This window comes from Syngnathus floridae, chromosome 5, assembly GCF_059516105.1.
Source record: "Syngnathus floridae isolate MCC-2025c chromosome 5, RoL_Sflo_1.0, whole genome shotgun sequence".
Classification (NCBI taxonomy): Eukaryota; Metazoa; Chordata; class Actinopteri; order Syngnathiformes; family Syngnathidae; genus Syngnathus; species Syngnathus floridae.
The window spans coordinates 1987301-2010283 of record NC_142417.1 but is presented as its reverse complement, the minus strand read 5'-3'; the positions used below and the strand labels follow the sequence as shown (position 1 = coordinate 2010283).

General features: G+C 41.1%; 1 protein-coding gene across 3 annotated transcripts in view; it reads left to right on the top strand.

Annotated features, from left to right (window-relative positions):
* LOC148397377 (uncharacterized) overlaps positions 1–22983 on the top strand; it is a 208038-nt gene that overhangs the window by 34684 nt on the left and 150371 nt on the right. Inside the window, exons 1-3 of one of the 3 annotated variants that reach the window (XM_088377375.1) lie at positions 3747–3816; positions 5361–5511; positions 19203–19283. In XM_088377375.1, the coding sequence (XP_088233501.1) occupies positions 3806–3816; positions 5361–5511; positions 19203–19283 (243 nt within the window). In that variant the 5' untranslated portion in view covers positions 3747–3805. Of the gene's footprint in view, positions 1–3746; positions 3817–5360; positions 5512–19202; positions 19284–22983 lie in introns of those variants that run through there. The other 2 variants (XM_088377373.1, XM_088377374.1) reach the window with 2 other exon arrangements.

The window sequence follows — 22983 nt, the reverse complement described above, 5'->3', positions numbered from 1 at the left end:
AAAAAAATGAACAAATAGTGTCAACACTGCTATTTTTTAAATTACTTCCTCTTTTTCCTGATATTATGTGCAACAACCTTTTTTAATGCATTCTCAAATGAAATTAGTTACACATTAGGAAGAAATAGAATAGAAGAAAAGGAAATTTCCGTTAATTTCATGTAATTTTAAGAAAAAAAAAGCTATATTTAATATGGGGTTTTCTTTAAAACGATCTGTCATTGTCTTTTTGGGAGGAAATATTATTATTGTAAGTAATTTTATTTACTTAGCACAGTTAAAGTGGATATTTGACATCTGTGGCCGTCAATGGCAGTTAATGACTTAAATATATTAAGCATTTTTATTTTTTGGCTTATGAGCATTTTGCGTTCCAGTAGCTTTGCTATAGCACATTGTAAAGGTGCAAGTTCGACACCAACTTTTTTTGTTTTAAAACCCCTTATTTCCACTTCTCTTACGATCTGCCTTTCATTAAAATTTCAGCAAGTCGTCAAACAAAAGACCTCTGCGAAACGTGCCAAAAAAAACCCCCCGACACCGCACATTGTCACCTCCTCGTTATACGGCGCTGCGGTAACGCTTTGACCTCTCCAAGCAGGTTGTTGTGGCTCACCAGTGAGTGCTTATAGTTTGAGGAACCTATAGTTGGCGCTCCGCAACACCCACTTACGGAGCAAAGGGCGAGCATTACTGTTGCACAACTGGCACGCAGATATCTAAAAAGTCTGCCGTTTTCCCGCGTGTCTCACTGGAGGCAATGGATGGGTGGAAGGCGAGTAAATTTAAACTGGCAAACTTTCTGATGGAAATAGCACTGACCCCAGAGTGGTCTTGTCTCGAGTTGAAGCATTGTTGTAATCAATACAGGCTCTCGCGGGGGACGGCAGGCGAGGACCTTTCGTTCCCCCGTTTGTGGAAATAATGGAGAAGACTGTTTGTTATTTTTCCCAGACATGTGGCAAACTAGCAGATATGGCCAGGGCATTGCGGGTTATGAAGCTGGCTCAGGGAAACAAATACAAAAGGGAACGCTTTATCATGAAACAAACAGCACAGCTCAGTTTGAAGCTGGAGGGAGCAGGCGGGGTCACCAGGGCGATGGGACCGTGTTTGACCAGCTCATCTTAAAAAGGACTCTTGTTCACCGACACTAGGGACCTGGAGGCCAATATCTAAACTCCCGGCTAAGACCGACGTGAAGTACGCTCGCAAATTTTGTTTCGTTGTGTATCTTTTTCATGGGCATGATTGTCTCCAATAAAATACGACTTTTAGATATAGAAATAAAAGACTCTTTGTCTTCTCCACAGGATTGCTAGGACGTAAATATTTATTTTTATTCAAATTTTTTATCGCTCGTATGCTCATCTATCATGTCACCATTCTCATCAATTAATGCTGAATCGAAAATCCAAATTATACATTTTTTTGCTGGGAAGGCTAGAACGGATTAATGGCCTTTTTATTCATTCCAATGGGAAAAGATGTTTTGGATTGCGAGTGTGTTAACGCATGTAACTAAACTGTACGTCTATTCTGGTTGACATTTTGGTCACACCTGTGCTTTCTTTGTTCAGGCTTGCAATGACATTTTGAAAAACAGACAGGGCGCTCGCTCAGTGGTTTGACGGCTTTATTTTAATGTCACGCCGTGGGACGTTATATGCCCGATCAGGAATGAAATGCAGTCTCTTTTGCCACATGCCATTTTCGTTCCTGTTCTGTAACGTCGAACTTAACGTGAAAATGCAAAAGCAATCGACGTGAGCTCAGAGATGAACTCCTTAGTGCGACACGCGCCGCTCCACGCTTGACGCTCGGCACGGCGTCCACGTTCAGCCTGGCTGAGCCCAACTTGTTTGAACGTCATATTTATTCCCGTGTTTTGTCAGGAAATCGACTTCCTGCGAGTTTGCGGCGGAGCCGAGCATATGGCCGCGGTTCTCTTGAGACGACAGCCTAGCGGAGCGGGAGCTCGCCGGTGCCGCTGCCCTGCTCCGGCGGCAGATGCTCCGGGCTTCTCCACGATTAAGTGGAGATCATCACTGTTTTCTTTGAGCACCGCTGTGCCTTGTACTCTGAAGTGTTCCGTTAATCACTGGCTGTCTTCCTCTGCCTTCGCCACACAAGCTGTCAAAGCATTCATTAAGTTCCAAACTCCCTCGCAACCTCTCGCTCGCTGGCTCGCCAGGAAAATAAATTGCGGGACTTGCCAGACAGGGAAAGATCACTTTGTTGCACCTATTTGCTAGCGGGAGCATGAAAGCCATATTTTTGTATGCAGCCTTGTGATTGCATCTGTAAGGCTCTTCTTCGCTTCATTCATATTTTAAACGTTTGTTGTGGAGTGTAAAGAAGAGTTGCACTTTGCGCCACTGAATGTTTTCCCGTTCCTCCCCGGGCCTCGTTTCCAGTACAGGCCTCCGAGGAACCCCCTTTTTTTTTTTTTTCAAATAGTGCCTCACCCATCCTGAATATTATTTGTCACAAATCACAATCGTGCTATTTATGCGGAATTTACCAAAACCAAATAGTATGAAATATACATTTTGGTAACAAAAGGGATTGAGGCGTCCTTCTTTGTTTGCTCCTCCATTCAGCCGCCGAGGCGCAGCACCTGATCCCACCTCCGGTTTTGCCGCACGCACAATAATCCGTTGTTGTTAAACATCATGACACGCTTGAACCCTGATTGATCTTCATCTCCCGCACAAATAATAATGTGATTACAGGCTTTTCTCTGCCACTCTGCTCACAGCAATGGCAAAATAACATTAGATATTTCCCTTTCACGTTAATCGCCTTGCTTTAAAGTCTACCTTGGTTTGCCATAGACCCTCTAATACCTCTTTTCTTCTACCCCAAAAAAAAAAACCCAACAACATTCCAAATAACCTATTTGTTGAACACCCCCACATTGCTTCTCTCTTTCTTTCACACCATTATTCCGCCACCATCTAAAGCCTGGCTTGCGTGTCCCGGTGCAGCGCTCATTCCTCCACAATAGCAGGATGGCATCACGGCGGCGCTTGTTGAAAAGAATTTGCCTGGCAATGGAATAAATCTCAAGTTTGTAGATGAAGGATCCTGTTGGATTTCCAGGATAAAGCACCGCATCATCTTGTTTGGATAAGCAGAGACAAGTACTCAACCCCCCCTCGCTTGTATGTCTATTTCTATATTTTGTTAGACACGCAGAATATTACTTTTTTGCATTCGTCCGATTTCTCGTTAGAAGTCTGGCCCTATTCATTGAGTAGCTCTTCAATTATGGACAAACTGATTTGTATTCAGAAATAAGCAAGGCTCTTCAGATTACAGAACAAGGATGAGTTGATGGAACAAGCGCAAGTTAATGGAAAGCTAGTTAGAATCCCATCTTATGATTAACAAGAAACAAAAGTGGTTTTAATCACAAACTATAGAGCCTGAGTGCCGCCGTGTGCATTGCCCCCCCCCCCCCTCCCCAAATTGCTCCACGACTCGATAAACGTATTATCTCATCTACTCAGAAATCTATTCATAACCGTACAAATTGCCACAGCAGTCTTGTCTCGGAACTGGCAAATTTTCCGACAAGGAAATTCCTTGTCAGGAGCAGCCAAGGGAGAAGGTGTCAGTTTGACGGCGTACGCACACTAACGCGGGAGCATAAGTGTTTGCCGCGCTTGGCTAGCGGTGCGTTTAATTTCCACGCTGACCACCGTTGATGCCAACACCGCAGTCCTCATTCGATCTGTCTCCTGAGACTCTCCTCCCCCACGCCGCCCAGACTGAGGGATAGGAGGCGGAAGTGTGTGAGATGCTGGCAAAGTAAGTCCAGTGTGCACTTTTTGGAACTTCCCCATTGTTAACGCACAAGTTGGAGGCGATGTGAGAAGACAGTGTGGGAGTACTGCGACCTAAACTTCTATATCCATATCCCTCAGGGGGACTTCAAAAAGACGCTTGTTCTGCTCCTTCTCTCAGGCCTTGGGCTCTTCCAAGAGAGGTGAAGTAACGAGGTAGTCTCAGCTCACTTGTGTAGGAAGCCTAACATGCCTCCTTTCGGAGACCTCGTCTCTAAATATGTGACACGATTGTTGACGGTACTCCGGAACTCTCGGCGGACGCTTTTTATCGTTTGCAGTTGATGATGTATTTTATCCCCCTGATGTAAATGAGAGAATATGGTTTTTGTGACCTTGTTTCAATTGAAGCCTAACTGTTCCCTAATATGTCCCCGGTGTACGTAAAACTGAAAACGCATTTAAAAGACATTAATAATTCTCTACATTTCCTTCCCCCGGAAAACAAATTCTCATAATAGGATTTTGTCAATGTGATTTGAATAATGATCTCAAAACATCCAATTTTAGGCTACTTAACTAAATAGAATATTACTGATTGCAACACTTATTCATGGTAGGGCTTTCGGTAACCTTCTTTTCACTTTCTTGCCAACAGCCAATTTTCTCTCAATTAAAGCATGATATTAGCACTCACGAGGGCATAAACAGAAATAACTGTATGCAACTGAATATCATGCCTTGATTATGAGCTTAAAGTGTGGCTGCACAGATGGATTCTCTTTCTATACTCATATTAGGGTGCTAATGTTTTTTTTTTTGGGGGGGGGGGTGACAAGATGAGAGGCATTCACCACCTGCTTGTGCAGGAAATGAAATAACAACTTATTCGACCAGCAAGTTGTCAAATTTGGAGTTCAACTAAGATTTACAGAGAAAAATGCAGCAAAACTGATGATGTTGATATCGTGCAAGACCTCAGCAAATCTTGTGCATTTAAAGAATTGCTTCCAAAAGTGTTTGCTTTTCCGTTTGCTTTTGTGATGCCATAATTGATGCCAAAGAGGCAATTTGGAAAGTGTCCGGCTGCTAAGTGCAAAAAAATCAATCAAAACATTTTATCAAAAACTTCTTAACATCAAAATTATAGTCATTAAAAACAAAAGTGTCTTTTTTTTTTTTTGGAGAGGCTGGGACGGATTGATGACATTTCCATTCATTTCAATTAGGAACATTGATTTCGATTTGAGAGCGTGGTCACGGCATCACTGTAATTCACCATTTATGGAGAAACAAATGTAATATTAGCTACTGGAAGTTGGCTGCATTGGTGATTCTACCATATTTCATCCAAACATCTGGAGACACCCCAAGGAAAATAAACACACATGAAGACGAGAGCCGTACTTGACTGCTAGTCAGCGGTGAGTTGGCTGAAGTTAGCAGGATGCTGTCTTAGTAAACGGCAGCAGCTGCTCTCAGTTCGAGAGAGCATGTCCCAGTCAGAGGGAAAAAAAAACATGGCATCTACATTAATACTACCTTAATGGCCCATCTGGTGCTCCATAGGGTCCCTGACTGCGCCATCGACTCCTCGGCGTTTGACAGGCAGTCTCCAACGCACCAGACGCGCATGGCATGCCAAATGGAGGAGAGACGCCTCGGCGGTGCACAGATCTGTCAAAGTTTCGCCGGCGACGCGCAGGCGAGCGAACTTGAGGCAAGTTTTCACACGTGATTGCTTCCTGACACCAACGGAGAAGAAGAGGGGGCATGAGAACCGCTCGGCTTGTCTGTCTCTTTTTCCTGTGCTTCGAATTGACGCACTTAATCACGTACACACACACAGTTCCCGTGGATGCTAAGAAGCCGTGACCAGATTAAACGTGAGGGAGAAAGCCAGGTTAAGATTAGCCAGTGGTGGATTCTCTGTGCTCTGATGGCAAAATCAGATAGCAAATATTATTTTCGCTGCGAGTCACAGCCTCGCTCTGTAAACAAATACTGGAACAAATTACTTCATTGGAGGAAAATGTGGACGCTCTTATCAAAACACCACAGGGGGTTCTGCTTATAATTGGCATAATTGGTTGACGGAGCAGGGAGCAGGCCATGATGTGCCACAGTGATGCACTTTAGAAGAACTGCACCAACATGGCTTTAGGTCAAAAGATTGGGCTTTTAGATAGTTCTAAATATGTAAATATGATATTTAATAAATAAATAAATAAATATGATTATTCAAAATGTGTAAATATGAAATAAATATAATATAAATGAATAAATAAATACATTTGTAAATAATAATAAATAAATATATTTCAAAATCTGGAAATAGGAAATAAATATGATATTAAATACATGAATACATAAATAAATATGATATTTCAAAGTAGTGCAAAAAATATTTGGGGAAATTCTTGTCAGAAGCTTTTCTTAGCTGGTCCACCTGCTTCCATTAAGAAGAGCCCAACTCGCCGCCGTGATTGAATCCTTTCGAGTTTTTCTCTACCTGCCAGCACACATCACAGTGCCGCAAATATGTATCACAGCGCTCGGGCTGAGCTTCTTTTCTAAAACGACTAAACTTCACTCTAAGGTAAAACACGGCTATGTTTGCCACCACTCTGTACTGCATTTTACTCTTTTTCTTGAGGCCATTTTGGAGTGATAGCAGCAGTTCAAAGATGGAATGGAAGGCTCTTTTAGGGAAATGCATTTCAAAAGGCTTATCCTGTAGGTATCCCCGGAGGACACCTCAGGGATAAACAGCAAAAAAAAAAAAAAGAGAGAGCTGAAGAAGAAAAATGAAAATTGGAAAGAAGGCACAGCTGTCACTACAACAGAAAAATATTGAGAAAATCAGGATCCTCTTAACCTGCTAACGTCTCTTCAGCTACTCAACTTCACTTTCTGGAAATGCAATTGAATTTAAAAAAAATCCATGATTGTGTGATTTAGCTTCATTCTGACCGTCTCCTATTTAGACAGTGATTTGAGTTTCATCATTGTATTGCCAAAAACACTGCTTTGCTTTGGAAGTGTCAAAATGAATCAAATAATCGGCAATTAATCGATTATCACTTTTTTTTTATTAATCAAGTAATCATTTAGAGCCCGGCTGATCACGTCTGTTCACATCTTGCAACTTATCACAAAAAATACAACTCAACACAACATTTTGATGTAAGAAGGAAGAGTTGACAAAAAAGTTGACTCGACTGCTCGACACAAAAATTGGTTTGGAGGATTTGAAAGCAAAAGAGGAACTCTTCAACTTTTTCCTCTCATTCCCAGATGTGTTGCAGGCAAGGCGTTGCCTTTGAGGAGCTTGTGGCAAAGGAAGCAATATGCAAACCTCAATATGTGAATACAGAGACCCCCCCACTCCCCCCCCTCTCTTTTCACAGTCTCCCCCAATCTTCCTCTCTTCATCGTTCTCTCTCTGGACCTGGCAGCTCCTTAGTGGCAAGCCCGGCAGGAGAAAAAGGCTTGGTGTGGGTGGTGGTTTGTGCTACTGTGAGTGAACCTTCACTATCTCCTCAAGCACATCGCTGTCCCCTTATTACAAACACGCACTTAATCCACTCATACGTCCGCCAATAATATAATATAAGGAAAAGCTCAACAGAATTACTTTTACTTTAGATATTCAGGACAGCATTCTTGTAATATACCTTAAAGCCACTAGGAGGTGCTTATATTGTTGTACAGGTTCGGTGCCATAATTTATAGTTCAAGGTCAGGTTGTTTTTTATTTCTAAAATCAGGCCGAGAGCAGGAAATGGGTGACCTCAGCGTTACGCTTGACTTTAAAATATAAACAAGATGTATGAGAGTTCCTCGTGTGTGTGAAGACTGACGTCCCAGTGTGTGAATTTGGAGGTGATAATTTTGCAGCGGCGCAGAAGCTGGTGCTCGGGTGTTTCTAATGACAATAACAGAGAGCGTGTCTGGGCGTGCTTTCAATCGGCTCCCCAAAAAGTAATGAGTCTGACTAAGCCCGGTCATCCCAACTTCATCAAAAACAGTAGGAAATCTGCAAATGATGTATTACATCCTGTGGTGATTCATCAACAGCACATGTCAGAATGATGCTGAGCTGAAAATTAAAAGGCATCTTTCATCAACGTTATTTTTCTAATAGAAATGGAAAGTGGGAGACAAGATTGTTGAGGGTAAATTTGAGATTTTTTTTTGGTTTGGCAGGTGGGACTTTGTCAGTAGACTATTTTGAAGATCTAGCTATGAATGATAGTTTTATTTAATCAAGCGCAGAATTTGAGTTTTGTATAAAATAATAGTTTCATAGCCAAACTGTCACCATCATGTATTTTTTAATTATAAAGCAATATATTTTGACAATGACTATGTATTTTTTAATTATATTTTTTAATTACAAACCAACAAAAATCAGGTTCTAAAACTTCAGTTTGGTTAGAGAGGAACGATTACTAGGGTCCAGCTCATTAATGGCCTGGACGATTTAACTGGAAAGTTAGTTGATGAAATAGTAAAAAAAAAATCTGCCAAAAAAAAGGTATAGGTATAAAATAACATTCAACATTTTTCTCCACATCATCCACTCATAATTTTTGACCTCATAATACATATCTCTTTAATGCCCCTTTATTCATCCTTGTTTGTTCCATTTTCAGCAGACCGCAAGTTACTCAAATATTGTCCACCCATGCATCATCCTTGTGTCATCCACAGTGGGCGACTCCCTACCTAAAATCCACAAATAACCCGCAAGACAGATGCAGCCGTAATTAGCCCGTGCTGTTGTGTTAAGACTGTCAGGTTGCGGCGAAAACCAAGGCAGGCCATTTTTAAGAAAGTGAAGGACGACTACAGCGATATAGATGAGGAGGAAGAAGGGAGTATTAGAATGATAGCATGATGGATGCCCATTATAACGCCGGCATCTGGCAACAGCTGCTGTATCATTTCTGACCGCCAGCTTGCCATATAAATATTGCTCCGATCTGTCTTGTACTAGCAAGTCGAAATTACTTTAACAAGTCAATAAACCGCTTTAAATGAGGTTTTTTTTTTTGCCATTTTACAACATATTGATCTCATGTGTCTGTTTAAATGGCTTGGATATTGTTTTGCCCATCCTTTGCTCGCCCCCTGATCAAGAAAGTCTATTGCTTGTGCAGGTATTACACATATTAGCAGATATTTCAGAAGGAGCAAAGTCGGTTTTATGAGTTTAACCGGTCTTATTTTTTTGTGGGTTTTTTTTTATGCCTGGAAATGTAATCTGTCATAGCATGTGATTGTCAAAGCAATTAATTTGTTTCACAATCAAATTTCCGCCAAATTAAAATACATAAGGCTTCAACATTTTTTTCAAATACCTTTTTAGTATTTGCGATGCACAAATTGAACATAAATGGCGGTGCAGCACATGTAGACAGTACGCGATAACAATACTCGAAGAACCCCAGCAAATACGTTTGAGATGTTTTTGTTGTTATCTCACCAACAAAGCTGTTAAAGCTGCAAAAGGGCAGAGCAAATCTATCCATGTCCTCCTTCAGTATTTCCAGCTGCGGCTGTTTGTCGATACAAGATATTAAAAATGCAAAACACACTCGCTGGCTCGTCAAAAATCTCAGCAGCCTCGTGTCTGTTTTCATTCGTATTTGTTCCTCTTGACGAGAACAGATGTTGGGAAAGCCAGCAAATTGGAGCTGAAGCGGCTCTATAATTACTATGATTTTAATCAAGGTCTGGCATTTTGACCCATTTATTTTCTTACAGTGCTGATTGCACCACAGCGCAGTTGCGACAAAAGTGTAGCCAATAAATAACCTTCACATCAGATGCATATCACAAAACCAGCACACGAAATCTGCGGGATTAAAAAAAAAAAAAACTCCCCACATGCTTCCACTTTGATATTTTATAATGATAATCAAGAAAAAAAAATCCATGATGTGAATATGGAGTTGCTGTTATTCCTCTCCAAGTTCAAATTCATAAAATGAAAAATAAATGAGATTTACCATAATAGCTTCTATGAGCATGTGGAAATATTCCAATCTTCTCTTATCCATTTGCACCACTATCAGTAATTTTCACATCAGTGATAATAAAGCAGATTGATTATTCATTTTCATGCGTCAACACCATTTAATTGTGTAGCGAGAACACTCCAAGTCGAGGTCAGAGGCTCTCTCCCTCATTTACAAAGAGGCCCATCAACAACACAAAGACACCCCTCACATCTCACACAATCTTTTCACTCCATCACAAGCACATCTCGCGAACATGCCCAGACTGCATTTTACTAAAAAAAGATTTTTCTCCATCAAGCACACACTGTGCCCCCCTCTTTCAGTCCCATGCCATTCTTTTTTTTCCATTTCTCAATTAATACCCTTTTGGTGGCGTAGCACCCTACAAATGTAGTTATGGAGTCTACCAATAAAAACACAGCAATATTTATATTTAATAATTTATTTAATAATAATCTAATAATATTTAATACATATTTAAATATGTATTTGATCCAGAAGACTTGAATCTTTTAAAATTCAGTTTTGTACTTCACTGCAGCGAATGGATGTTTGCGGTTTCCAGGAGCTGCTTTGGAAATGTTTTCCTGTAGAGCTTGACGAAGAAGTGCCCTCATCTGGCCCTTCCGTCTGTCATTAGGCCACTTCAGACTTTTTCTCCGCAGGCATCCGAGACCTCAAACTGCCAAATTGGTTGAATTATGGTCAGTTATGTGGAGTGGACCAAGAGGCCCGAGTCAGTGGAACAAACCACACTTCTCACTATCAAGAGCTATTCTGATCCTTAGCATCATACTGATGGATGCACAGATTTTTTTTTTCCCCCAACATTTTTGTCATTTTATAGCGAGAAATAGTCACAGCCTATTGTTGAAGTCTAAACGTAAGTGGTTGAATAATTATAATCATTTTCAGAGGTGATATTTCTTCTCTAGTTTTATCTTTGGGTCTTCTACTTACAATGACTGTTTGAGCTAGCTCAGCAGAAGAAGGACTTTCTATTCGGGCCATCTGAGGGTAGGGTCAGAGGTCAACCAATGACCCAGGTTAGGAATAGTTGCTGAGAAGGGCCTACGCATGTGGAAATTAGAGTGAGGTGCTATGAGAATGACTTGGCCCCATGAGTGTTTGTCGTACAAGGCTATATTTTGCAAACTGAAGGTCCCACGTTAATGTTTTTCGTGCGGTGAATTGGGGTCAGGTTCAAGCAATCTCCATTGCTAAAGCAACTGGAATACATTTAAGGTTCCACAACATTTTTCACTTCAGTCTTGGCTTTCAAGGTTGTCCAGTCCAGATTCTGGAGTTCCCTGCTTATCATTCTGTCGAATTTTACAATACAAACCTGTTTTTCCAGTGTTTTTTTTTAACGTGTTTTATTTTATTCATAGCAAAAAACTGAATTGTTGGCTCTCAAGAGGTTATTTCTAACATAAGAGGTTCGAGGTGCTAATATCTGACCTCCTTGTTCGTCGTTTCATCTATGCAGTCATTCACGCTTTCTCGTTACGAGCCAAAATTTACAAGACCAACAGTAGGTTCAAAAAGCCTCATCGAGGCTAAAATTTCAAGTATTTTGCGTGGCCTCAGTCTCCACTCCAAAGCTTCTTCCTCTTTGGAGCACAAATGAAATACCTGAATCTGTCCTGGTACTTGACATTTTGGCGGTTAGAAAACATGCCTTCTATTTGGATGTAATGGCCCTTGAGAACTTTCAGTGAATTGAGTTTGTTGTCAGCAAGTCTCACATAAGCCGGCCTTCGCTGAGGTGTGAATCTTTGTACTGGAGTGCAGTCAATGGATCAAAACTTTAGTTAAAGGCCGAGTCAATCCAGCTCTGCTCGTAACAAGAACTCGTAAAGGATCCGACTTTTCAGCTATTGTTTTAGGGACGCTCGTCAAGTCGTCTCCTTTTAACGTCGCCCCTGTGCGACTTATGATTTCATCAAGCGAAAGCCGTCGTGCCAAGGCCGTGATTCAACAATAAAATGAAATAGTGTCGTACGCACAAGAAGGACAAAGCCTTGCTAGCAGCCGAGAAGCAGACGGCCACAATGAATAGTCTCTTACGACATCAAACTTTCCTTGCCGGGAAATGACAAATTGAACAAAAATGTAAAGCTCAGAAAAGTACAGTGAGCATATTTTCATCCGTGGAATCTGAACTTGGGTGATAATATCCAAAGGAATGCACATTGAATGCCCCCCCTTTGCTTTTTCGCCTTCCCCTTATCAGTCCAAGGAAAGACTTGAGTGCGTAGGTTGTAGAGAAGTCATGTCAAACGGCTTGATTGTGTATAAAGGGAGCGGATTAAAAGCGGAGATGAGGTTCCCGGCCGGCTTTGGTTAGTCGCTGACATCTTACAATATCCAGCAGCCCGACTGTGGCCTAATCTGTTGGTTTTACACGACTGCAAATAATTTCCATTCGTCAGACTGACAATAGAAGCGCCACCTTGTTCTGCATCGTGGATTACTGTACACAGCCTCCTGTCCTGCTCCTACAAAGACCCCCCCTGACAAAGGATTTAATTGAATATCCACCCGTAGCTAATTTGTTGTGCGCTGTGTGGGAACACGCAGAGACAGAATGCTACAAGCCTCGACAAAAACATACGTGTGTTCCTTGCTGTTTGAATATTCAACTCCATTTTTTTATGCTCACATAAATAAACATGGCCTGAATTCGATTGGGACTAAGCATTTACCCTTGACCATAAATAAACTCTAGTTTGTTTATCAAATGAGCTGACAGATTTGATATTCTTAAATACATATAATCATCTTTTTAGCTTCATATTACACTTGCGCTTAAGCTAATTAATCCTCAATGTTTGTCAAACACAAACAATACCGATTGACTCGTATATCTTCCGGGATGACGCTTTGCAGGTCGTCACCGAATGACTTTGACGTTGACATTGCAAAATCTGGACGCGATGAATCTTTTTTTTTTAAACGCATTAACTCCCGAAGTAGGCTCCTCTGACATTGGGACCGGATCCGTGTCGACTTTTTTGAAGTGACAGCAGTACTCCATCCGGCATGATTGTGTTAAATAAAACACCGCCCACATGTTTGCCTTCAACTAAGTAGCCCTTAACTGTTTGGACAGACAGCTGGCAGTTGCACTTAATGTATTTGTTTATTTTCCAGATAAGCGCCCTCTTTTGTGGATAAGCAGCTGATGCTTTCCCTTCTGTCAAGCTGGGACAGGCTGCAGGAAGATAAAATAGTCTGTTAATCTGGTGCTGGTGAGCAGCGAGAGTGATGTTATTGACCTACGCTGGCAGCAATGTGTTTCAATTATACTCTGCTAGCCATTTGTCAGGCAAGCCCAGTGATCGGCTTGGGGGGGGGAGTTCAGGCAAGCCCGCGTTAGACTCGTCCTCCATCACTTATGATGTGTCTTATAGGAAAGTGCTTTAATTGAATTACCCAATTTATTCTTCAAGCAACGATGCCCTGGCTCGGATCGGTGATGTGAGACAATTAGATACGTGTTTAAAAGAAGGCCCGTGTGCATATGTCATCGCTCCGTGGTGGAAATGGAGACTGACTGGATTATGACAATTATCTATTATATTAGTATATCGTACATATGATGTAACAATCCTGAATGAGGTCATAGAATTTGGATTACGCTTACTATATCATGTTTGCCTTCCTGACTGTGGTTGGAGCGTTTACATCGAAGTCACAAACTCTTGCTACGAATGTTGTCCTGAATAATTGGCTAAGAAACAATAAGTGGGGAAAAACATCCGATTATTCGATTAATAATCAATACAATAATCGATTCTAAAAATACTTGATATTCACAGCACTGCTGACTCCGGGATGCATTTAAGACTTTTTCCAAAGAGTCTTTTCAAGTGTCTCGCAAGAAAACAAAAACAATGCAAAACCAGATCAAGTAAAAAGTTTGTTCGCCACTCCAAGAAAACGAAAACAATGCAAAACCAGATTGAGTGAAAACTTTGCTCGCCACTCCAAGCTCAGCAGATTCTCTTGCATATTTTTGGGCGGATTTGCAAATTGCAAATGGTTACACGAGATTAATTCCCATCAAGTTGAATTTATTCAGCTCGAGCAGCTGGAAGAGGTCAAAGCGGTTCTTGCCGACTGTCTGCGAGCTGTCTGAGACGGTCGGCGCCGTCAATCACCTCCGCCGCCGTTGCAGGTGCGGAGAACGCCACTGGCCTACTTGCACTCTGGCCCACACACCTGCTCGTTCACTACGCTCTAATTGTCAATTCATTTATTTCCCACAAGTCTCCAACTCCTGCTGAGTGCGCCCACTATCTGCGTCTAATCTCACCAGCTCGTCTTGTTAAGAGTGAAGAATCGGGAGTCGGAATGCTCTCGGTAAAGCGTGTAATGTACACCAATTATGGTAATGCGGCGTGTTGCAGATGGGCTAGTTGTGATTGCCGATTTTGCGTCGTGAAAAGCCACGTGTTACTACTCATCGCCGACCGAGTATCCCTTTGTCATTTTCATCTTTGCAGTAAGTCCGTGACAGTTTGTAAAATTGCATATTCGGAAAAAAAATTAATGCCAATGGTATGCAGATATTTTGAATATAATTGAGTGATTTGTTTATGGATGAAAAAAAACGTTGAATATAAGATAATGAAAGTAAACAGAAGCGCTTTGTTGCCTTGAGTCTTGCCACCTTTGTAGCACAGGAATACTGCCAACATTGATTCTTGTTTAGTGTGGTAATTACTGAGGATGCACTGCAAATGTCAGCGGCAAATAAACTGTACGAATAACCTTAAGAGAGCCTTTTATTCAATCTGGGTAGTCAAAATTGGCAGCAAATTGGTAGAAAATAAATACAAATGAAGTCAAATACCAAAGCAGAGGATAAGAAACAAAAGCCATTCTTGCTTATGGATTTTTTCGAGATTTGTGTATTCTTCACCGATAAGATTTATTTGCCATACACAAGTATTGCACATTTTTTATTCTACCGCTGCTAATAAAAGAATAATTTCTTAATTCTAATCCACTGCGCTTCTCAATCAGTGGCTGAATCTATCACCTCCCAACACTTGACCACAAAATGACCTCCATGACATTGTAAGCTCGGAGAAACGGGAGATCCTTTGAGCCGGCCGGTCGGCGTCATTCTATCACCTCCTGAAATTGATGCCCGAGTACTATCTCCTCCTTGATTAGCTTTGTCTCAAATAACAATGATAGCTTTAAGTGGATCTAATTGAGGCACCGCTCACCCCCCCCATGTGAAGTACTTACTCATTTTGTCTGTCCTTTTAATAATTACATGATCACTTTACACCCCTGCCTTTTCCTCGGGAAGTGCGACGGCGCTTGTGTTGAAGTGAAATCTCATTATTGCGACTGAATTACGAGCAGTTTATTGATCCCCGTGGTGGATTATGGAGCGCTAAGTTAGTCTAGACAGAATAGTTAGCCACATGACGAAGGGGGGTGGGATTGGATAGCCCCCGAGGGGAGAATGATTTTACTCACTTAGCAATTAATGCCCGGCAGGTAATGGAATTTAAGTTCACACTAAATTTGCCAAAAGCCTTGACATGTGAGGTGATGTACTCGTAAAAAACATTAAGAGGTAAAATTAACCAAATGAGTGGCGAGGCTTCAGTCGGAGACGGCCTTTGCTGATATCCAACGTAGGTCGAGTGAGGTTGTTTGTGTGATGAAGGGCTCATTGAATGGCTAAAGGCCAAAGTGCTGAGTAAGACAGCGAGCAGGGTATTCATCTCAGTAAAGCCAGGGCTCAGTTTTAAAGCGATCCATTATTATCTTGATGAACGTTTCCCACCTTGCCATCCACGGTGAGATCCTGTTTGTCCTTCAGTAAACGACATTGTGACACCGCTTTATATTTATTTTACAAATACACGTCGCATATTTATTGGTGTAAAAATGTTACATTTAAATGTCTCATAAATAAATAAAAAAAAATATATATATATGTATTTTTTTTCCAGTTTGCGTGATGAAATAAAATACAAAGTTACTCATGGCAGGCAAGGGAAGTTTATTTACAATATAAAGCCCATTTCACATACAAGTCAACTTAATGTGCTGCCAAGCATTTACAAAGAGAACAAAAATGTTCGACAATAATATTCTTGCCAATACTATGAAACAAGGTTTAATTCTCTGCCCGGCGTTTTGCTACGGATTTTGGCTGCCTGTTTGATTTTGATCAAGGGATATTTACTGCCATATCCACGTAATATGCACATATACTACAGTATCGGGTTAGGTTGCAATGCACAACGAGTGTCTTTAATCAAAAATCCCGCCTTGTTAGGTGCTGGACCGATAGCCAACAATTTGACCTCCAAAATGAGACTTTGCGTGTCTTTCCTGCGATTTGCTCTGTCATCTTCAATTTAGGTAAATACAGGACATATGGTACATGGATAAACCTGGCTGCAGTTGGAAGAGAAAACCAGTGGATTTGAGACGGAGATGAGAAGGAAGCGGCTTATTATCCTGCTTTTACTGCTCCTCTGCTGACTTCGAAAAACACAGCAGCCTTGACCTTGCATAGCGTTGCCCGTATACAGTACCTCTAATGATGGCTGAGTAGCTTAATGATAGGATATGTTGGTCCCCGACTCTTTGACTTCATTTTGACGATTCGTTTATGCGGTTGTGTCGCACGCACACACGCTCAGCCTTGGAAAACTCTGTCAGCAGTTTGAGCTAGGAGTGTAGCAAATGAGCTGTCCTATTGAAAAGAAATAGAAAGTAGAGTGTAGTGTTTTGCTGAAAGTGCTGCTTTGGCAAACCTTAGAGGAGACTAAAATGTATCAGAGTCTTAATACACAATTTGAAGACATGGATGTTCCTCACTTTATTTTAGCTTTTGTTTTAAAAGGGGGCATTGATTGGAAATGAAGCTTAGGACATTACTCATAATTTGTGGATCTGTTTTTATAATATAGTGGCCAACTCAATGCAGAGAGCTACAAACGTTTAGGACAGGCTTTTACGTTGAAAACTGAATCTTAGGTTACCGTATTTTCCGCACTATAAAGTGCACCGGATTATAAGGCGCACCTTCAATGAATGGCCCATTTTAAAACTTTGTCCATGTATAAAATATCACACAACACACAAAATAAACACGTAAAGCTTACTTTAATAAGTTAGTCCTCATCCACAAATCCATATATATGGCGCACCTGATTATAAGGCGCACTGTTGGCTTTTGAGAAAATTGGAGGTTTTTAGGTGCGCCTATTAGTGCGGAAAATATGGTATATTATAGATTATAAATGATACTGAACTCAAATATTATATTTTACAACCTAATATGTATTCTATTAGTCATTATTCTATTTCAACTATTTTTTATTTGTTTAAATCAAATGATATACATGGCCTGCTCAGAGCTCAAGTCCTTCCTTCAACCCCATTTAAGATTTCATTAAACTGTGAATAGGAATGCTAAGATTGAGGGTTATCACCCGGGCCCCTCTCGGCTCACCCAAATGACACACCTATAGTGACCTCTCTGATTCACCCAAAATCAGGGTGGCCCACTCCCCTTCACATCTCCGCCTCATCAACCTTCTTGTTGTGTGGTCTCGTTGGTCTCTTCTGTTCTCTCATTCCTCTCAGCGTGAAGGCCTTTACGGTGGGTGGGTGGCAGGGGAGGAGTAGGGTGGCCCCGGGGATCTTCTGTCCCCGGGTGAGTGAGTGTGGATAAGAACTTGTTTGAATTCATAATTGTGCTCTTGTGAAGGAAGAGATTTGTAAAGCAAGGCTGCCTTCATTGTGTGGCCGGGCCCAGTCCGGTGGAGGGTGCGAGCGGCTCAAAGCTAATGTAATCTATGCTATTAGAGAGGGTTAATTAGCTGCTGAACTGGCTCCTGAAGAGCAGGCACTGAAGTGGGTGGGGGGGTGGCGGGCAGAAGAAGGCGGGCAGTCGGGATAGAGAGGTCTTCAGGGAGTCATTAGAAGCTGCTTGTTGTAATACAGCCACACAGTCAATAAGGCTACTCCTCGGAGAAGTGCGAGAAAGGCAACGGATGAGCTGAATGGAGAGAATGTGGGGGGAAAAAAATAGATGTTAGAAGCTACGACTCGTTCGGAACCCGAGATGATACACCTATGAGTGTAATGTCGGCTTGATCTTGAAGTTCGGCTTCCATGAGTGAAAACTTTTTTTTCTTAGAATTATGTGCTTGCAGTAGCAGCTTAGTACTTGGCAAGCCCCAAGCCCTTCCATGGTTGCCATGGTAACAAAAGCTATATACGAGCTGAGCTTTTTCTAAAATCGATGCGATTTCGATTCGGAAGGTTCTAAATCGATTAATTGCGATTTGATTTGATTCGATTCGGGTCAACTCGATTCAATCTGCACTTAAATGATGAGAATAGCTCACCTCTGTTGACAAATACACATGACTTTATTTATCTTTTTTATTTAATGTCCTATGAATCGATTCAAAATCGATAAAATCGATTTCTTTACCCAGCCCTAGTTATAAGGTTGCTCTGCTAATTTTGGTTGATTGAAAATGTATGTTCATCTTAAATTTTCAAGTTGACAGTTGAGTCACATTTTATAAAGTCAATATGTATTGACAGAAAAAGAACTAAGTGATTGATTTTAAGTAATGATCAGGTCTTTTTAAGCATAAGTGAAGATAAAAAGCTAGTCTGCTATAGTCTATATTAGTCGATCATGGGTCTTCGAGTAAGCTGTTAGTGCTTTGGGCATTTTAATGCTGATTAATGACTTTCCCAGGCTGAGGCAATCCATTTTTGTTTGTTTGTGGATGATGTGGCTTTATCTTGACCTTGAGGTGAAGAAAGAGGAAGAAAAACGAGAGAGAGACTTCCACAGTAGAGTTATACCCTCAATTTAATCGTGGAGTGAGGTGTTTCTCCAGCCTCATCAGATCAATGGAGAGTAAATAGCCCACACTTCTTGTTTCACAGCGCAGTATTGATCTTTTGCTCAGACTCGGCTTCCTTTCCCCCAGCTTCTTGTGTCTTTCAACCCCCGGGACTGTGCTGATTGCCATAGATTGGACGAGCTAACAAGCGCATGATGAGGAACCAGGTTTTCTTTTCTTCTCATAGGCTGTTTCATTTTTTTTTTTTCCCTTTGTGGCACTGGCATGAAAACAGAGACAGACAGACGGACGTACTCTCAGAGAATTGCAAAAAAAAAAAGCATCAGATCTACACAGCTCGGCGCAATGAAGGGCTATGCTGTTTCTTTCTTGTTGCCTCTGTTGTCAACGTTGTTCCGTCTTCAGCTTGGAGGATCTGCTAGCTGCAAGGAGTACACCAACTTAGCTTCTTCGACATACTGCTTTTACCTTGATGGAAACTTTTTTTTTTTATTTTTTATTTCCAGCTGGCACCACGAAGGTTTCCGAAAGCTCCCATCATCTTTGATGGCCTGTGGAGAGCGACTCGGCGGAGTGGCGGCTTGTGGGTGAGTTCAGTATCTGTTTGGAGAAGTCGCGATGTGATCGGGGCGGGTGAGGAGATGAGTGGAGAAACTCCTCCCCACTCACATTGTTACACCCCTGATATTACTGCATAGGTAAATTAAAGTGAGGAGGTAAAGTTTTTTTGTGGAATGAATTTTATTGTACCTTGGATGCTCCATTTAATGAAATGAAATATTTGACACGCACATAAGAACGGTAAATATTCATTCACACTGTGCTGCTGAAAGGCGGGGATCAATACAAAGTGTGTTCATCGACTCCAAATGTTGTTTGTACGGCGAGCGAACAACGTAAATGAAATATGTGATCTGCCTTTGAGGAACGTGTTGATGACATAGATCAGAGATATTTCCAATCAGAACAAAAAATTACTGGATTGCTGCAAAAACAAAAAAAATATGTTTCAAATCGGGAGAATTTTTCTTTTGAAGGTATTTATTTATATACTTTATTTAACAAATTTATTTATATTTATATTGGTCATTTATAACAGCTTGAGCCGTAACAAAGTGCCTCACATTTAAATCAAAAACAAACTTTCAGGAGCACTTTGTTGCTCTTTTAATACCCAGACAATCTCAAATCTTTCGTAGTACAGTATGTCATATTCTTTTTCATTTGGAACTTATTTGATCCCATTGCCCCCAATTCCTCTCCCTCGGATGTAAGCACGCTCCAATTCTTTTCCTCCCATCTTGGCTTTGTTTGCATGTGATCTTTTAGAAGACGGTGTGAGGGATGACAGTTCTAACAAGGCCTATTAGGCAACCCTCAGGGTGCCCTCAGCACTGATTTGAGCACCATTAATTTTCTATTATAGAGTGCTAAAGATGTGCCCCTGCACAGTCATTCACCTTGCTTATTGAGTCTCACACACCAATTGTGGACTTTTCCTGGGCAGCTTGCCGCTGTAAGTGTAGCGTGACCTCTCTGGGGAGCTAATTTATTATTTGCAGATATTGATCTGGACGTGGAGGCCAGCCAAGCTGTGTCCTGTGTTGACTCTGCTCTGGCCTGTGGCGACTTTAACCATTGCCAAACTGGAGCAGACTCATGTACTTGGCCCGTGTTCAAATCCTTGTATTTCTATGATTTTCAGATTGTGTTTTTTTTTTTTTCTTTTCTCGTTGCTTCTTAACCATATATGTATTAAACAGAAGGCAGTATTATGATATGATGTATGGTAAGGTCTTATGTTTAAACCTTGGCTTATCATATAAACGCAGACACTAAAAGACATATTTAGACGGACTCGTCCAAGGGAAATAAAAAAAAGAAAAATTACTGCGAAAAGAAAAGAAAACAAATGTACAAGGTCAGACGGAGCATTTATCAAACTATGTGCATCGCTTTGGTACACAGCAAAGGAACAGTAAAGGTTACGACTCCGAAACGGCAGATAACAGCAGCCCGTCATGACACACCGTCTGGAGATTCCCTTATGACAAGGGATATTTCTCAGAGGGCTGCCCTTGGAGCATTTCTTCATATTCTTTCTCATGTATTGCGGTTTTATTTTCACTATAGTAATATTGAGTTATACTTCAGACAGCCATCTGACCAAAGATGTTATGAAGAAAGGGACTCAAACTAGGAACTTCGGTACGATACATCAACGGTAAAAGTTGGATTCCCGGCTTTAGGTTGCAGAGGTAGACCGTTTTTTTCGTAAATTGTGAAATAAATCATATTGATTACATGTTACCCGCACATGGAATTGGGTGGCAGTGACCACCAATTGCTATTTCCAAAACCTACACGAGCTGTTTTGGATTTGTGGATCAAATAATTCCGGCGGAATTATTCAAAGTCGCTCGGCCTTGGTTTGTGCACTACCGAAAGCCATTCCGGTAAGCGCTACTTTTACACGACTGAGCACATTCCATTTGAAGTGTTTTGGTCTTTTTCAAGTGGCAGCTGGAGGATCTGGAGTGTCTGAGTGGGTGAACTTCTCTATTCCGCTGTCACCACAGCCTGACCTTCGATAAATAATAAACACGATCTGTAACTTAACTTGAGGGTATTAAAGATAAAAGAAACGTGCTGTAATTATCAAGGGTTGGCAAAAAAAAATCTCTTCTTTTTTAATTAGATTTTTTAATGATTGTAATTGATCATCTGCATCAACAGTGACAGAACGCTACTTTTGGCAGAACCAATCAAGCGCGTCTCTCGCTATGAGGCAATCGAAAACAAATGTCGACAGGAACTCCGCTTTTTTTTTTCTTTTTTTCCGAGAGATGAGAACAGAGGGCATTTGAGCACTCTGTTTGATAAAATATCCAGATGTGGAGCATGTGTTTGAAGTTGGAATTTGTCCGTGGGGGGATTTGTCTCCGCTATTGATGATCCTCTTACATAAACATACTCTCGCTTAATGTATGTACCTGATGGCCATTAAATGCACACACATTTATGTTTTTTTTTCAACGCATCCTGCTATAGAAGTCCCGATCATAACTTTGACATCAAACAAATTGTCAACTGAGGTCTTAACTCTCAAAGAGCTATTCATACTTGTGAGGTCCAAAGGAGGACCTCGACGTTTGCTAGTTTTCGAGGTCATATTATCCAGAGGCCTTCTTGACATCCTCAGCTTTGGTCAAACCTAATTGGTATTTAATCTTTTTGTTAGTCCTCAGAGGGCATAAAGCAGTGTGTGTTGTTTTTCCAAGGAGCTCGACTCAATATATCACTGGAAATATTACCAAGCAAAGGGCAAAAAAGTAAGATTCAGATATATGTGCAGAGATGCATTATAAAAGATAGACCGTAGTTTCCTCCCTGTGATTTATTTTGATAGAATCTAACTCGATCTTTATGGCCTTGAACATAAAGAAAAGGTCAGGAATTTTCCCACCGACAAAGCGCCTGTAAGAAAGCCAAATTTGTCCACACTATCTCTGCAAAGATGATTTCATGCTTGACAAGCTGTTGTTGAATTTGGCTCGACCTCAGAGGCTGGCACGTATTCATCTCTCATATGCGAGTCACTAAACCTGAGGCAGAGGTCACCCAGAAGACATCTCTGATGAGGAAACATGGTGGAGTGGATTTTCCACTGTTGCTGAATTGATGTCTGCTAATGCTGTTATGGAAGAGTGGGCAAGCAGCCCGTGGAGTCCTGATGGAGAAAGAAAGAAAGAAAGAAAGAAACAGGGGGAGGAAGCCACCTCAGGCACCCTTTGTCTCGTTCCGTGCAGCTTCCAAAACTCAATTGTCTGCCCTCTGCCAGAGACCACAGTCTGTGGAGACACTCTTCACAGCTGTCTACACTCTTGCAGGAAAGTGAGTGGACAGAAATGGAGAAAAAGGAAATACCTGAGATGGGACCAAGTGAATCTTAATTTTGATTTTCCAAGTGAAGACCTTAATTATCCTCAAACTGGTCTTGTCATTAAATTAAAGAGCCATTGATTTTGCAGCAAATGAAAATTATAATTGCCGGTAAACAGTCAATCAAAAATACACAAGTTAAAAAAAGCTAAGTAACTTAACCCAAGTGTGAAATTACTAACAGATTAGACGCCATTTTTGTTTGTAATAGTTTTACGTTTATAAATATAAATTTTTGGATTACCGTCCATTTTGGATCATGTGTCTTCAAACACAGTTGTCCAAATCATCAAGCAAACGTTATCGTCTCATCAGTAATCCGGGCAATTGGCTTTACCAGAAAAT